At 48.8% G+C, this 17,465-nt stretch overlaps 2 protein-coding genes across 4 annotated transcripts in view; one reads left to right on the plus strand and one right to left on the minus strand.

Moving 5' to 3' along the window:
* Positions 1-14,578, minus strand: part of eef1da (eukaryotic translation elongation factor 1 delta a (guanine nucleotide exchange protein)) — a 36,085-nt gene extending 21,507 nt beyond the window's left edge. The window contains exons 1-2 of one of the 2 annotated variants that reach the window (XM_065013860.1): positions 14,470-14,578; positions 407-533 (exon numbers count right to left, since the gene is read on the minus strand). In XM_065013860.1, coding sequence (XP_064869932.1) covers positions 407-526 — 120 coding nt within the window. In that variant the 5' untranslated portion in view covers positions 527-533; positions 14,470-14,578. The remainder of the gene's footprint in view (positions 1-406; positions 534-14,469) is intronic. The other variant, XM_065013861.1, reaches the window with a different exon arrangement.
* Positions 14,579-14,751: 173 nt separating this feature from the next.
* The window catches only part of LOC135565763 (zinc finger protein 135-like), an 88,013-nt gene continuing 85,299 nt past the window's right edge, over positions 14,752-17,465 (plus strand). Inside the window, exons 1-2 of one of the 2 annotated variants that reach the window (XR_010461841.1) lie at positions 14,752-15,158; positions 15,253-15,312. Coding sequence is in view for 1 of the 2 variants with exons in the window: in XM_065013858.1 (XP_064869930.1) it covers positions 15,059-15,158; positions 15,253-15,312 (160 nt within the window). In the remaining variant the exon portion in view is untranslated. The remainder of the gene's footprint in view (positions 15,159-15,252; positions 15,313-17,465) is intronic. The other variant, XM_065013858.1, reaches the window with a different exon arrangement.

Raw genomic sequence — 17,465 nt, forward strand, 5'->3', positions numbered from 1 at the left:
GTGTGTCGTTACGTGGGTACCTGGTGGTGTGAGTGTGTCGTTACGTCAGTACCTGGTGGTGTGAGTGTGTCGTTACGTCAGTACCTGGTGGTGTGAGTGTGTGTCGTTACGTCAGTACCTGGTGGTGTGAAAGTGTCGTTACGTCAGTACCTGGTGGTGTGAAAGTGTCGTTACGTCAGTACCTGGTGGTGTGAGTGTGTCGTTACGTCAGTACCTGGTGGTGTGAGTGTGCCGTTACGTCAGTACCTGGTGGTGTGAGTGTGTCGTTACGTCAGTACCTGGTGGTGTGAGTGTGTCGTTACGTCAGTACCTGGGTGTGAGTGTGCCGTTACGTCAGTACCTGGTGGTGTGAGTGTGTGTCGTTACGTCAGTACCTGGTGGTGTGAGTGTGCCGTTACGTCAGTACCTGGTGGTGTGAGTGTGTGGAGGGGCCGTTGGCTCCCTCGTAGAAGCGTCTCTCAGCCTCGTCGTAGCGGGGCTTCTCAAACCAGATGTTATCTTCACCAAGGCACTGTAGACCAGACATGATGATACTGATGGAGAAGGAGAGAGAGAAAGTGAGAAGAACAGAGAGGAAGTTAGAGTCATGAGCTCCTGAGAACTTCTGCAAAAATAATTTAATTTGAGTTGAATAAATGTAGATAAAATCCAAGTTTTTCACAAGGACATACAGGATACTACATCCAAACCTTCACTCCACAGCCAAATTCCAGACCTACAAACATGTCTGGTTAGAGTAACAGAGTTCCAGAATGTTACAACAGCCGCGAGTTACTAAGAGTTCCAGAATGTTACAACAGCTGCGAGTTACTAAGAGTTCCAGAATGTTACAACAGCCGCGAGTTACTAAGAGTTCCAGAATGTTACAACAGCTGCGAGTTACTAAGAGTTCCAGAACGTTAGAACAGCCGCGAGTTACTAAGAGTTCCAGAATGTTACAACAGCCGCAAGTTACTAAGAGTTCCAGAACGTTACAACAGCCGCGAGTTACTAAGAGTTCCAGAATGTTACAACAGCTGCGAGTTACTAAGAGTTCCAGAACGTTAGAACAGCCGCGAGTTACTAAGAGTTCCAGAATGTTACAACAGCCGCGAGTTACTAAGAGTTCCAGAACGTTACAACACCCGCGAGTTACTAAGAGTTCCAGAATGTCTGGTTAGAGTGTTGGACTAGTTAACTGTAAGGTTGCAAGCTTGGATCCCCTGAGCTGACAAGGTGAAAATCTATCGTTCTGCCCCTGAACAAGGCAGTTAACCCACTGTTCCTAAACCGTCATTGAAAATAAGAATTTCTTCTTAACTGATAAACGCAAATCCGACTATTACCCCTGGTCAGACAAAAACGCTACTCGTCAGTGAAGAGCACTTTTTCCCAGTCCTGTCTGGCCAACGACGGTGGATTTGTGCCAATAGGAGACGTTGTTGCCAGTGATGTCCGGTGAGGACCTGCTATACAACAGGCATACAAGCCCTCAGTCCAGCCTCTCTTAGCCTATTGTGGACAGTCTGAACACTGATGGAGGGACTGTGCGTTCCTGGTGTAACTTGGGTAGTTGTTGCCATCCTGTACCTGTCCCGCAGGTGTGATGTTCAGATGTACCGATCCTGTGCAGGTGTTGTTACATGTGGTCTGCCACGGCGAGGACGATCAGCTGTCCACCCTGTAGCGCTGTCTTAGGCGTCTCACAGTACAGACATTGCAATTTATTGCCCTGGCCACATCTGCAGTCCTCATGCCTCCTTGCAGCATGCCTAAGGCACATTCACGCAGATGAGCAGGGACCCTGGGCATCTTTCTTTTGGTGTTTTTCAGAGTCAGTAGAAAGGCCTCTTTAGGGTCCTATGTTTTCATAACTGTGACCTTAATTGCCTACCGTCTGCAAGCTGTTAGTGTCTTAACGACCGTTTCACAGGTGCATGTTCATTAATTGTTTATGGTTCATTGAACAAGCATGGGAAACAGTGTTTAAATCCTTTACAATGAAGATCTGGGAAGTTTTTTCCGATTTTTACGAATTCTTTGAAAGACAGGATCCCGAAAAAGGGATGTTTATATGTATTTATTATGGATCCCTATTAGTTCCTGCCAAGGCAGCAGCTACTCTTCCTGGGGTTTATTATGGATCCCCATTAGTTCCTGCCAAGGCAGCAGCTACTCTTCCTGGGGGTTTATTATGGATCCCCATTAGTTCCTGCCAAGGCAGCAGCTACTCTTCCTGGGGTTTATTATGGATCCCCATTAGTTCCTGCCAAGGCAGCAGCTACTCTTCCTGGGGTTTATTATGGATCCCCATTAGTTCCTGCCAAGGCAGCAGCTACTCTTCCTGGGGTTTATTATGGATCCCTATTAGTTCCTGCCAAGGCAGCAGCTACTCTTCCTGGGGTTTATTATGGATCCCCATTAGGTCCTGCCAAGGCAGCAGCTACTCTTCCTGGGGTTTATTATGGATCCCCATTAGTTCCTGCCAAGGCAGCAGCTACTCTTCCTGGGGTTTATTATGGATCCCCATTAGTTCCTGCCAAGGCAGCAGCTACTCTTCCTGGGGTTTATTATGGAACCCCATTAGTTCCTGCCAAGGCAGCAGCTACGCGTCCTGGGGTTTATTATGGATCCCCATTAGTTCCTGTCAAGGCAGCACCTACTCTTCCTGGGGTTTATTATGGATCCCCATTAGTTCCTGCCAAGGCAACAGCTACGCGTCCTGGGGTTTATTATGGATCCCCATTAGTTCCTGCCAAGGCAGCAGCTACTCTTCCTGGGGGTTTATTATGGATCCCCATTAGTTCCTGCCAAGGCAGCAGCTACTCTTCCTGGGGTTTATTATGGATCCCCATTAGTTCCTGCCAAGGCAGCAGCTACTCTTCCTGGGGTTTATTATGGATCCCTATTAGTTCCTGCCAAGGCAGCAGCTACTCTTCCTGGGGTTTATTATGGATCCCCATTAGGTCCTGCCAAGGCAGCAGCTACTCTTCCTGGGGTTTATTATGGATCCCCATTAGTTCCTGCCAAGGCAGCAGCTACTCTTCCTGGGGTTTATTATGGATCCCCATTAGTTCCTGCCAAGGCAGCAGCTACGCGTCCTGGGGTTTATTATGGATCCCCATTAGTTCCTGTCAAGGCAGCACCTACTCTTCCTGGGGTTTATTATGGATCCCCATTAGTTCCTGCCAAGGCAACAGCTACGCGTCCTGGGGTTTATTATGGATCCCCATTAGTTCCTGCCAAGGCAGCAGCTACTCTTCCTGGGGGTTTATTATGGATCCCCATTAGTTCCTGCCAAGGCAGCAGCTACTCTTCCTGGGGTTTATTATGGATCCCCATTAGTTCCTGCCAAGGCAGCAGCTACTCTTCCTGGGGTTTATTATGGATCCCCATTAGTTCCTGCCAAGGCAGCACCTACTCTTCCTGGGGTCCAGCAAAACGAAGTTATACATTTTTTTAAACAGTACAATACATTCACAACAGATTTCGCAACATTTTAAGTGTGTTCCCTCAGACCACTACTCTACTACCACATACCTACAACACAGTGTGTTCCCTCAGACCACTACTCTACTACCACATACCTACAACACAGTGTGTTCCCTCAGACCACTACTCTACTACCACATACCTACAACACAGTGTGTTCCCTCAGACCACTACTCTACTACCACATACCTACAACACAGTGTGTTCCCTCAGACCACTACTCTACTACCACATACCTACAACACAGTGTGTTCCCTCAGACCACTACTCTACTACCACATACCTACAACACAGTGTGTTCCCTCAGACCACTACTCTACTACCACATATCTACAACACAGTGTGTTCCCTCAGACCACTACTCTACTACCACATACCTACAACACAGTGTGTTCCCTCAGGCCCCTACTCTACTACCACATACCTACAACACAAAATACATAAATCGAATTTGACTTATTTTGCATGAGTTACTTGATGTGGACTAGAGTTCCATGTAGTCATGGCTCTACTTAGTACTGTGCGCCTTCCATAGTCTGATCTGGACTTGGGGACTGTGAAGAGACCTCTGGTGGCATGTCTTGTGGGGTATGTATGGGTGTTTGAGCTGTGTGCCAGTAGTTTAAACAGACCTCTGGTGGCTTGTCTTGTGGGGTATGTATGGGTGTCCGAGCTGTGTGTTAGTAGTTTAAACAGACCTCTGGTGGCATGTCTTGTGGGGTATGTATGGGTGTCTGAGCTGTGTGTTAGTAGTTTAAACAGACCTCTGGTGGCATGTCTTGTGGGGTATGTATGGGTGTCCGAGCTGTGCGCCAGTAGTTAAGACAGACAGCTCGGTGCATTCAACATGTCAATACCGCTCATAAATACAAGTAGTGATGAAGTCAAGCTCTCTTCCACTTCGAGCCAGGAGAGATTGACATGCATATTATTAATGTTAGCTCTCTGTGTACATCCAAGGGCCAGCCATGCTGCAATTTTCCTTAGTCCCTCTTTGTGGCACCTGACCACAGGACTGAACAGTAGTCCAGGTGTGACTAAACTAGGGCCTGTAGGACCTGCCTTGTTGATAGTGTTGTTAAGAAGGTAGAAACTAGGGCCTGTAGGACCTGCCTTGTTGATAGTGTTGTTCAGAAGGTAGAAACTAGGGCCTGTAGGACCTGCCTTGTTGATAGTGTTGTTAAGAAGGTAGAAACTAGGGCCTGTAGAACCTGCCTTGTTGATAGTGCTGTTAAGAAGGTAGAAACTAGGACCTGTAGGACCTGCCTTGTTGATAGTGCTGTTAAGAAGGTAGAAACTAGGGCCTGTAGAACCTGCCTTGTTGATAGTGCTGTTAAGAAGGTAGAAACTAGGGCCTGTAGGACCTGCCTTGTTGATAGTGTTGTTAAGAAGGTAGAAACTAGGGCCTGTAGGACCTGCCTTGTTGATAGTGCTGTTAAGAAGGTAGAAACTAGGGCCTGTAGGACCTGCCTTGTTAAGAAGGTAGAAACTAGGGCCTGTAGGACCTGCCTTGTTGATAGTGTTGTTAAGAAGGTAGAAACTAGTGCCTGTAGGGCCTGCCTTGTTGATAGTGTTGTTAAGAAGGTAGAAACTAGGGCCTGTAGGACCTGCCTTGTTGATAGTGCTGTTAAGAAGGTAGAAACTAGGGCCTGTAGGACCTGCCTTGTTGATAGTGTTGTTAAGAAGGTAGAAACTAGGGCCTGTAGAACCTGCCTTGTTGATAGTGCTGTTAAGAAGGTAGAAACTAGGGCCTGTAGGACCTGCCTTGTTGATAGTGCTGTTAAGAAGGTAGAAACTAGGGCCTGTAGGACCTGCCTTGTTGATAGTGTTGTTAAGAAGGTAGAAACTAGGGCCTGTAGGACCTGCCTTGTTGATAGTGTTGTTAAGAAGGTAGAAACTAGGGCCTGTAGGACCTGCCTTGTTGATAGTGTTGTTAAGAAGGTAGAAACTAGGGCCTGTAGGACCTGCCTTGTTGATAGTGCTGTTAAAGGTAGAAACTAGGGCCTGTAGGACCTGCCTTGTTGATAGTGCTGTTAAAGGTAGAAACTAGGGCCTGTAGGACCTGCCTTGTTGATAGTGTTGTTAAGAAGGTAGAAACTAGGGCCTGTAGGACCTGCCTTGTTGATAGTGCTGTTAAGAAGGTAGAAACTAGGGCCTGTAGGACCTGCCTTGTTGATAGTGCTGTTAAGAAGGTAGAAACTAGGACCTGTAGGACCTGCCTTGTTGATAGTGCTGTTAAGAAGGTAGAAACTAGAGCCTGTAGGACCTGCCTTGTTGATAGTGTTTGTTAAGGTAGAAACTAGGGCCTGTAGGACCTGCCTTGTTGATAGTGTTGTTAAGAAGGTAGAAACTAGGGCCTGTAGGACCTGCCTTGTTGATAGTGTTGTTAAGAAGGTAGAAACTAGGACCTGCCTTGTTGATAGTGCTGTCTAGAAGGTAGAAACTAGGGCCTGTAGGACCTGCCTTGTTGATAGTGTTGTTAAGAAGGTAGAAACTAGGGCCTGTAGGACCTGCCTTGTTGATAGTGTTGTTAAGAAGGTAGAAACTAGGGCCTGTAGGACCTGCCTTGTTGATAGTGCTGTTAAAGGTAGAAACTAGGGCCTGTAGGACCTGCCTTGTTGATAGTGTTGTTAAGAAGATAGAGCAGCACTTTATTATGGACAGACTTCTCCCCATCTTAGCTACTGTTGTATCAATATATTGACCATGACAGGTTACAATCCAGGGTTACTCCAAGCAGTTTAGTCAACTCATCTTGCACAATGTCCACATTAGAGGTTAGTTGAGGTTTAGGGTTTAGTGAAGGATTTGTACCAGGCGCAACAGGAACGTTCATATGAACACTGAAGAAGCTCTCAACTGGACCGGGCGTGTATGGTGTTGTGTGGGAGAGGGGGCGTGTGTGGTGTTGTGTGGGAGAGGGGGCGTGTGTGGTGTTGTGTGGGGAGAGGGGCGTGTGGTGTTGTGTGGGAGAGGGGGCGTGTGTGGTGTTGTGTGGGAGAGGGGCGTGTGTGGTGTTGTGTGGGAGAGGGGGCGTGTGTGGTGTTGTGTGGGAGAGGGGCGTGTGTGGTGGTGTGTGGGAGAGGGGGCGTGTGTGGTGTTGTGGGAGAGGGGCGTGTGTGGTGTTGTGTGGGAGGGGGCGTGTGTGGTGTTGTGTGGGGAGAGGGGGAGTATGGTGGTGTGTGGGAGAGGGGGCGTGTATGGTGTTGTGTGGGAGAGGGGCGTGTATGGTGTTGTGTGGGAGAGGGGGCGTGTATGGTGTTGTGTGGGAGAGGGGGCGTATGGTGTTGTGTGGGAGAGGGGGCGTGTATGGTGTTGTGTGGGAGAGGGGCGTGTATGGTGTTGTGTGGGAGAGGAGGCGTGTATGGTGTTGTGTGGGAGAGGGGCGTGTCTGGTGTTGTGTGGGAGAGGGGGCGTGTATGGTGTTGTGTGGGAGAGGGGGCGTGTATGGTGTTGTGTGGGAGAGGGGCGTGTATGGTGTTGTGTGGGAGAGGGGGCGTGTATGGTGTTGTGTGGGAGAGGGGCGTGTGTGGTGTTGTGTGGGAGAGGGGGCGTGTGTGGTGTTGTGTGGGCGAGGGGGCGTGTGGTGTTGTGTGGGCGAGGGGGCGTGTGTGGTGTTGTGTGGGCGTGTGTGGTGTTGTGTGGGAGAGGGGGCGTGTGTGGTGTTGTGTGGGAGAGGGGGCGTGTGTGGTGTTGTGGGAGAGGGGGCGTGTATGGTGTTGTGTGGAGAGGGGGTGTGTGTGGTGTTGTGTGGGAGAGGGGCGTGTGTGGTGTTGTGGAGAGGGGCGTGTGTGGTGTTGTGTGGGAGAGGGGGCGTGTGTGGTGTTGTGTGGGGGCGTGTGGTGTTGTGTGTGGGCGAGGCGTGTGTGGTGTTGTGTGGGCGAGGGGGCGTGTGTGGTGTTGTGTGGGGAGGGGGCGTGTGTGGTGTTGTGTGGGGAGGGGCGTGTGTGGTGTTGTGTGGGCGAGGGGCGTGTGTGGTGTTGTGTGGGCGAGGGGGCGTGTGGTGTTGTGTGGGCGAGGGGGCGTGTGTGGTGTTGTGTGGGCGAGGGGCGTGTGTGGTGTTGTGTGGGAGAGGGGGCGTGTGTGGTGTTGTGTGGGAGGGGCGTGTGTGGTGTGGGAGAGGGGCGTGTGTGGTGTTGTGTGGGAGAGGGGGCGTGTGTGGTGTTGTGTGGGAGAGGGGGCGTGTGTGGTGTTGTGTGGGAGAGGGGGCATGTGTTGTGTGGGAGAGGGGGCGTGTGGTGTGGGAGAGGGGGCATGTGGTGTGGGAGGGGGCGCGTGTGGTGTTGTGGGAGAGGGGCGTGTGTGGTGTTGTGTGGGAGGGGCGTGTGTGGTGTTGTGTGGAGAGGGGGCGTGTGTGGTGTTGTGTGGGAGAGGGGCGTGTGTGGTGTTGTGTGGGAGGGGCGTGTATGGTGTTGTGTGGGAGAGGGGCGTGTATGGTGTTGTGTGGGAGAGGGGGCGTGTATGGTGTTGTGTGGGAGAGGGGCGTGTGTGGTGTTGTGTGGGCGAGGGGCGTGTGTGGTGTTGTGTGGGCGAGGGGCGTGTGTGGTGTTGTGTGGGAGAGGGGGCGTGTATGGTGTTGTGTGGGAGAGGGGGCGCGTGTGGTGTTGTGTGGGAGAGGGGGCGTGTATGGTGTTGTGTGGGAGAGGAGGCGTGTATGGTGTTGTGTGGGAGAGGGGCGTGTATGGTGTTGTGTGGGAGAGGGGCGTGTATGGTGTTGTGTGGGAGAGGGGGCGTGTATGGTGTTGTGTGGGAGGGGGCGTGTATGGTGTTGTGTGGGAGAGGGGCGTGTATGGTGTTGTGTGGGAGAGGGGCGTGTATGGTGTTGTGTGGGAGAGGGGGCGTGTGTGGTGTTGTGTGGGCGAGGGGCGTGTGGTGTTGTGTGGGCGAGGGGGCGTGTGTGGTGTTGTGTGGGCGTGTGTGGTGTTTGTGGGGAGGGGCGTGTGTGGTGTTGTGTGGGAGAGGGGCGTGTGTGGTGTTGTGTGGGAGAGGGGGCGTGTGGTGTTGTGTGGGAGAGGGGCGTGTGTGGTGTTGTGTGGGAGAGAGGGGGCGTGTGTGGTGTTGTGTGGGAGAGGGGCGTGTGTGGTGTTGTGTGGAGAGGGGCGTGTGTGGTGTTGTGTGGGAGAGGGGCGTGTGTGGTGTTGTGTGGGGCGTGTGTGGTGTTGTGTGGGCGAGGGGCGTGTGGTGTTGTGTGGGCGAGGGGCGTGTGGTGTTGTGTGGGGGGGGCGTGTGGTGTTGTGTGGGCGAGGGGGCGTGTGTGGTGTTGTGTGGGCGAGGGGCGTGTGTGGTGTTGTGTGGGCGAGGGGGCGTGTGTGGTGTTGTGTGGGCGAGGGGCGTGTGTGGTGTTGTGTGGGAGAGGGGGCGTGTGTGGTGTTGTGTGGGAGAGGGGCGTGTGTGGTGTGGGAGAGGGGGCGTGTGTGGTGTTGTGTGGAGAGGGGCGTGTGTGGTGTGTGTGGGAGAGGGGCGTGTGGTGTTGTGTGGGAGAGGGCATGTGTTGTGTGGGAGAGGGGGCGTGTGGTGTGGGAGAGGGGGCGTGTGGTGTGGGAGAGAGGGGGCGTGTGTGGTGTTGTGTGGGAGAGGGGGCGTGTGTGGTGTTGTGTGGGAGAGGGGGCGTGTGTGGTGTTGTGTGGGAGAGGGGCGTGTGTGGTGTTGTGTGGGAGAGGGGGCGTGTGTGGTGTTGTGTGGGAGAGGCGTGTATGGTGTTGTGTGGGAGAGGGGGCGTGTATGGTGTTGTGTGGGAGAGGGGCGTGTATGGTGTTGTGTGGGAGAGGGGCGTGTGTGGTGTTGTGTGGGCGAGGGGGCGTGTGTGGTGTTGTGTGGGCGAGGGGCGTGTGTGGTGTTGTGTGGGCGTGTGTGGTGTTGTGTGGGAGAGGGGCGTGTGTGGTGTTGTGTGGGAGAGGGGCGTGTGTGGTGTTGTGTGGGAGAGGGGGCGTGTATGGTGTTGTGTGGGAGAGGGGGCGTGTGTGGTGTTGTGTGGGAGAGGGGCGTGTGTGGTGTTGTGTGGGAGAGGGGGCGTGTGTGGTGTTGTGTGGGGAGGGGCGTGTGTGGTGTTGTGTGGGGCGTGTGTGGTGTTGTGTGGGGCGTGTGGTGTTGTGTGGGCGAGGGGCGTGTGTGGTGTTGTGTGGGCGAGGGGGCGTGTGTGGTGTTGTGTGGGGAGGCGTGTGTGGTGTTGTGTGGGCGAGGGGGCGTGTGTGGTGTGTGGGCGAGGGGGCGTGTGTGGTGTTGTGTGGGCGAGGGGCGTGTGTGGTGTTGTGTGGGCGAGGGGCGTGTGTGGTGTTGTGTGGGAGAGGGCGTGTGTGGTGTTGTGTGGAGAGGGGGCGTGTGTGGTGTGGGAGAGGGGGCGTGTGTGGTGTTGTGTGGGAGAGGGGCGTGTGTGGTGTTGTGTGGGAGAGGGGCGTGTGTGGTGTTGTGTGGGAGAGGGGGCATGTGTTGTGTGGGAGAGGGGCGTGTGGTGTGGGAGAGGGGGCATGTGTGGTGTGGGAGAGGGGGCGTGTGTGGTGTTGTGTGGGAGAGGGGGCGTGTGTGGTGTTGTGTGGGAGAGGGGGCGTGTGTGGTGTTGTGTGGGAGAGGGGGCGTGTGTGGTGTTGTGTGGGAGAGGGGGCGTGTGTGGTGTTGTGTGGGAGAGGGGGCGTGTGTGGTGTTGTGTGGGAGAGGGGTTTAGTGATGTCAACTAAAATACTACACTGAACAAAAATATAAAAATAACATGTAAAGTGTTGGTCCCATGTTTCATGAGTTGAAATAAAAGATCCCAGAAATGTTAGATTAGGGTCTAATGAATATATTTCAATGAACTGATGTTCTTCTATGAACTGTAACTTGGGAAAATCTTTGAAATGGTTGCTTTTCTATTGTTGTCCATGGTACCTCTATATAGTCCTGTGGATTAGAGAAGTTGAGTTGAATGGTGAGCCTGTCAGGTAGCCTTCATTCTCTCCTAGCATCTAGCCTAGCGGACGCCATTTTCCCGATTCATGACCACTTTGTTCCTCTGGACGTCGATGTCGTCACTAATGTTGACCATCCTTCAAGGGTAAAAACTCCAGTATGTTTTGAACAGATTATGAGACATGAGGTCTGGACTGTTGGTGTTCTAAGAGGAGTCTCTACACAATTAGCATTATTTTACCCATTGGTCAAAAGGTGCGTTTTCGATTGGACACCTTAAAAATAGGAATCCATAACATTACAGCTGCATTTACCATTAAGAAAACTTGACATTTTAACCGAGAAGCTCAGAGATGGGTGTCTGTTCTTTCCTCACGTCACCGACTTAAAACATGTTTTATTTTTTCAAGGGTAAACGTTTGCTTAACAAGTCACATAATAGCATGGTTAAGTTTTTAATTATACTGGGATGGGGTCTCAATACACCCACACTACGCAGATACAGGCGTCCTTCCGAACTCAGTGGCCGGAGAGGAAGGAAACTGCTCAGGGATTTCACCATGAGACCAATGGTGACTTTAAAACAGTTACAGAGTTTAATGGCTGTGATAGGAGAAAACTGAGGATGGATCAACAACATTGTAGTTACTCCACAATACTAACCTACTTGACAGAGTGAAAAGAAGGACGCCTGTACAGAATAAAAATATTCCAAAAACATGAATCCTGTTTGAAACAAGCCACTTAAAAGACAAAGCAATTCACTTTGTGTCCTGAATACAAAATGTTATGTTTGGGAAAATCCAATACATACTGGATTTGAAGCATAGTGGTGGCTGCATCATGGCTATTCTTGATATATTTTTTTCCCGGATAAAAATAAACTGAACGGAGCGCAGGGAAAACTCCTAGAGGAAAAGCCGTTTGTCTGCTTTACACCAGACACTGGGAGATCAGTACACCTTTCAGCAGGACAATAACATACGACACCATGAAGACAGTGAATACTCCAGAATGACCATGTTACAGTTTTCACTTAAAATCGGCTTGAAAATCTATGGCAAAAGTTGAAAATTGCCGTTTGCCACGATCCTCAACACCTTGACAGAGATTGAGGACTTTTACAATCCAGGTGTGGAAAGCTCTTCCGAGACACACCCCAGAAGACTCACAGCTGTAATCGCTGCCAAAGCCGTTCCAACAGGTATGGACTCGTTGGTGAATAACTTATCAAAATCAAGGTATATTTATTTTCATTAACCTTTAAAAAAAAAAGACAATTAAATTAATTTTAATTCCACTTTGTAACAATAAAATGTATAAAATCCCAGGGGTGAATACCTGAATACCTCAGATTCTTTACAGGCAGATCATGTTATGCCATTTGCCCATAGGATCCCATTCAACTTGGAAACACATAAAATACCTTAGAAAACACCCACATCCTAATAGACCAATATTATTATGTTTGGAGAATTATGTTTATTTTTTAAAGTCACTTCATGCCTAAAGAGTGACTGCCTTTAAAAAGCAACCCTTTGAAAACGGTCTGTTGCATTGAGTCAGAAACATTTATTCTTGTGTCAAAATTGACTACGAAGTGTAAATATGATAATTTGTCATAATGTCAATCTGGTCTAAAACAGAGTTTGGAACATCTGTGTGTCACTACAGGTAAATGGAAGTGTTTTTTTTTATTTTACCTTTATTTAACCAGGCAAGTCAGTTAAGAACCAATTCTTATTTTCAATGACGGCCTAGGAACAGTGGGTTAACTGCCTGTTCAGGGACAAAACGACAGATTTGTACCTTGTCAGCTCGGGGGTTTGAACCTGCAACCTTCCGGTTACTAGCCCAACGCTCTAACCACTAGGTCCGTTTGCCAAATAACATGGGGTGAACAGCTGGATTTGAACCTGCAACGCATTAGTTTGATGTCAAATTGCGTGACTAAGACCTCCTCGGCAAAAACTTCAAATGAATTACAGATTGCGTGAGTCATCTTAGATTCTTTCTCATCTGATCAAATCTGGGGATTTGGAGGAAATACACCTCAACTGAAGTCGTGTTTTTCTAATGAGCAACAACGTGCCAATCGGCGTGTTCAGTGGCACCAAGTCCACTTCTTAAAATACACGCAATAACAGTACCTCTAGTTACACTAAAATAAGGGGCGCTTTTGTCAATTGCATTAAGTGACCACGGCTTCCTATAGCATCATGGTACATGTCTAGTGATCACGGTTTCCTCTATCATGGTACATGTCTAGTATGGCTTCCTATAGCAGTATGGTACATGTCTAGTATGGCTTCCTATAGCATCATGGTACATGTCTAGTGAGCATTGCTTCATATAGCATCATTGTACATGTCTAGTGACCACGGTTTCCTCTATCATGGTACATGTCTAGTGATCATTGCTTCCTATAGCAGCATGGCACATGTCTAGTGAGTATGGCTTCCTATAGCGTCATGGTACATGTCTAGTGATCACGGCTTCCTATAGCATCATGGTACATGTCTAATTTGTAAGTCGCTCTGGATAAGAGCGTCTGCTAAATGACTTAAATGTAAATGTAATGTAAATGATCATGGCTTCCTATATCATCATGGTACATGTCTAGTGATCACAGCTTCCTATAGCAGCAGGGTACATGTCTAGTGATCATGGCTTCCTATAGCAGCATGGTACAGGTCTAGTGATCATGGCTTCCTATAGCAGCATGGTACAGGTCTAGTGATCACATCTTCCTATAGCAGCAGGGTACATGTCTAGTGATCATGGCTTCCTATAGCAGCATGGTACAGGTCTAGTGATCATGGCTTCCTATAGCATCATGGTACATGTCTAGTGATCACATCTTCCTATAGCAGCAGGGTACATGTCTAGTGATCATGGCTTCCTATAGCAGCATGGTACAGGTCTAGTGATCATGGCTTCCTATAGCATCATGGTACATGTCTAGTGATCACATCTTCCTATAGCATCATGGTACATGTCTAGTGATCACATCTTCCTATAGCATCATGGTACATGTCTAGTGATCACATCTTCCTATAGCAGCAGGGTACATGTCTAGTGATCATGGCTTCCTATAGCAGCATGGTACAGGTCTAGTGATCATGGCTTCCTATAGCAGCATGGTACAGGTCTAGTGATCACATCTTCCTATAGCAGCAGGGTACATGTCTAGTGATCATGGCTTCCTATAGCAGCATGGTACAGGTCTAGTGATCATGGCTTCCTATAGCATCATGGTACATGTCTAGTGATCACATCTTCCTATAGCAGCAGGGTACATGTCTAGTGATCATGGCTTCCTATAGCAGCATGGTACAGGTCTAGTGATCATGGCTTCCTATAGCATCATGGTACATGTCTAGTGATCACATCTTCCTATAGCAGCAGGGTACATGTCTAGTGATCATGGCTTCCTATAGCAGCATGGTACAGGTCTAGTGATCATGGCTTCCTATAGCAGCATGGTACAGGTCTAGTGATCATGGCTTCCTATAGCAGCATGGTACAGGTCTAGTGATCATGGCTTCCTATAGCAGCATGGTACAGGTCTAGTGATCATGGCTTCCTATAGCAGCATGGTACAGGTCTAGTGATCATGGCTTCCTATAGCAGCATGGTACAGGTCTAGTGATCATGGCTTCCTATAGCAGCATGGTACAGGTCTAGTGATCATGGCTTCCTATAGCAGCATGGTACATCTGGTGTTCAGTTTCTCATGACAGACATGACATTAAAAAAATCTAAACAATTCAGGATAAAAGAGCTTTGCTCCATTTCATATTGGACTTGATTGTCATGCAAACGTTTTGTTTTCCCCTTGAAAGGACATTACTACTTGATAAAGAGCAAGTCCGTGCAAGTAACTAGTGGAGTCAATTGCAGCTGTGCGTTGGCGTCTCCGCTTTGTGGTTTGATGTGTGGCAGGGAAACTCTGCAGGGTAACTTCAGCTGAAGTTTGGCATGCCGAAAGTTGCTACTTATTCGGCCACGTGCTATTAAACATTCCCCGTTAAAAATATTTTCTAACTAAAAGAACATTCCACTCAACTATAGATACTTGGAGGTGTAAAATAATCAGTTAGTTTGACTCACTGTGTTTTTTTTTAATCGAGGTTTTATAGTTGAGTCGGAGTTGCCGGCGTGCACCCTGCTGTAATCCGACGATCCAAAAGAAGTGGACAGGATGGACGAACAGTAGTTGTTCAGAAAGGAAGGGGGAGTGGGGGGGACTTTTAGAAGTTTATATCCTGTGTGGCGGAACTATTACACGATATAAAGAGATAGTGACCACTATATGAAACTGTAGAGACCTATTCGTTTAAGGTTTAGTTAGCAGTGAAAAGCTAGTTTATGTTTTGACCATTTTTTAAATGTACTTGCTCAGTTGGTACGCACCAACATTCAAAACAACAGCTACCACAATGCACTGCGCGTAGGGTGTGTCGTAAAACTTGGTCCGGTAAAGAAAAGAGGAGAGGAAAGTTTTTAGCAAACAACAAAACAAGTCTTTTCAAGTAGCTCGCTGTTTGTAGAACATCTGATTTAGGTTTAGCCATTGGTTTTCGTTCTACATGGGACTGTGAAATTCGTAGACTTTATCTGCTACATAACTCGCCGTTGACAGATAGCTAGCTAGCCTAGTAACATAGATGGTAAAAACACAGAACTAGATACAGCAGAGATGGTATCAATCAACCCAGTGGACTCTGATCCGGTACTCGGGATCAACGTTGTGGTGAAGGATGAAGACGGAGAGGTAGTGGATTATTTAGCTGAACCAAGTAAGTTTTAATGGATCCATTTAGCTAAACTGTATGTTCTTGTGATATTATTTCGTGTTATAGCCTATCTGTGTTTTTATTCTGTTTAAAATAGGGCTGTCCTGGTGTGTGAAAGAGGAACAAGAAGAGGTGCCGTGTCACCTAGAAGAACACAGTAAGTCTGATTGGGTGATAATAGAGAGAAATATTTATGGCGTATTTTTGTAGGCACTAAAGCCGGTGTCGGCATGCTTCAGTTCGGCTGGCGAACCGAACGAGTATACTCGCATGGTCCCTAAAATGACGTTCACTTAAAAAACAAAACAAAATAAGGGGGAAAGCAGCAATATTACCCAGGAACAGTAGAGGGCGGTGAGCTGGTAATAGCCATCTACGGCCAAACAAGGAAGCGACAACAACCAAACAAGGAAGAAACGTACTGGAGAATATAAACAAAGATTTTTTTAACTGAAAGAAGATATGCTACAGCCTGTTGTTTCTAAAGGGAACAAATGAGTCATTGTGGGCAGAACAGGTAAGGAGGTGGGCAGAGCCAGAGAGATCCTATTGGCGTGTTCTGGCATTCATCTGCATATTTCCGTTAGGGAACGCCTACTCTGGTGTGTGCTATAACTTAATTCTCTTTTGCACTCCTCCTTAAGCAACGCTATTTTTAAAAACCTTTTCAGAAGGTAAAGTCTACTAAACGTAGTCCACTCTATTCATAACATATTCTAGTTTTGGGAACAGAAAACTGTATTGACATCAAATGTTTAAATTGATGAGAAAATGTGCAGAATGTAGGCCAAAATCCACGTAGGTCGTCTTCTCCCACTGCTGGCCAGTGAGCAGGAAGATGCTTGACATTTATTCATCCGGTGAAATATCCGTCTCATTGTTCTATATGTGATATAATAGTGTACACAGAGAGACACTTAACTGGTGAGATAATGATAGTTGTGCTAATTGCCCGGGATCTACTAGATTTGATATACCTAGCAACTCTCATAAAAGGGATCTACAATCAATCAATCAAATGTATTTATAAAGCCTTTCTTACATCAGCTGGTGTCACAAAGTGCTGTACATAAACCCAGCCTAAAAACCCAAACAGCAAGCAATGCAGGTGTAGAAGCACGGTGGCTAGGAAAGACTCCCTAGGAAAGCAGGAACCTAGGAAGAAACCTAGAGAGGAACCAGGCTATGAGGGGTGGCCAGTCCTCTTCTGGCTGTGCTGGGTGGAGATTATAACAGAACATGGCCAAGATGTTCAAATGTTCATAGATGACCAGCAGGGTCAAATAATAATAATCACAGTAGTTGTCGAGGGTGCAACAAGTCAGCACCTCAGGAGTAAATGTCAGTTGGCTTTTCATAGCCGATCATTCAGAGTATCTCTACCGCTCCTGCTGTCTCTAGAGAGTTGAAAACAGCAGGTCTGGGACAGGTAGCACGTCCGGTGAACTGGTCAGGGTTCTATAGCCGCAGGCAGAACAGTTGAAACTGGAGCAGCAGCATGGCCAGGTGGACTGGGGACAGCAAGGAGTCATCATACCAGTTAGTCCTGAGGCATGGTCCTAGGGCTCAGGTCCTCCTCCGAAAGAGAGAGGATTAGAGAGAGCATACTTAAATTCACACAGGACACTGGATAAGACAGGAGAAATACTCCAGATATAACAGACTGACCCTCGCCCCCCGACACACAAACTACTGCAGCATAAATACTGGAGGCTGAGACAGGAGGGGTCAGGAGACACTGTGGCCCCATCCGATGATACCCCTGGACAGGGCCAAACAGGCAGGATATAACCCCACCCACTTTGCCAAAGCACAGCCCCCACACCACTAGAGGGATATCTTCAACCACCAACTTACCATCCTGAGACAAGGCCGAGTATAGCCCACAAAGATCTCCGCCACGGCACAACCCAAGCGGGGGCGCCAACCCGGACAGGAAGATCACGTCAGTGACTCAACCCACTCAAGTGAAGCACCCCCTCCAGGGACGGCATGGAAGAGCCCCAGTAAGCCAGTGAGGCAGAGAATCCTAGTGGAGAGAGGGGAACCGGTCAGGCAGAGACAGGAAGGGCGGTTCGTTGCTCCAGTGCCTTTCCGTTCACCTTCACATTCTTGGGCCAGACTACACTCAATCATAGAACCTACTGAAAAGATGAGTCTTCAATAAAGACTTAAAGGTTGAGACCGAGTCTGCGTCTCTCACATGGGTAGGCAGACCATTCTATAAAAATGGAGCACTATAGGAGAAAGCCCTTCCTCCTGCTGTTTGCTTAGAAATTGTAGGGACAGTAAGGAAGCCTGCGTCTTGTG

This window comes from Oncorhynchus nerka, linkage group LG9b, assembly GCF_034236695.1.
Source record: "Oncorhynchus nerka isolate Pitt River linkage group LG9b, Oner_Uvic_2.0, whole genome shotgun sequence".
Classification (NCBI taxonomy): Eukaryota; Metazoa; Chordata; class Actinopteri; order Salmoniformes; family Salmonidae; genus Oncorhynchus; species Oncorhynchus nerka.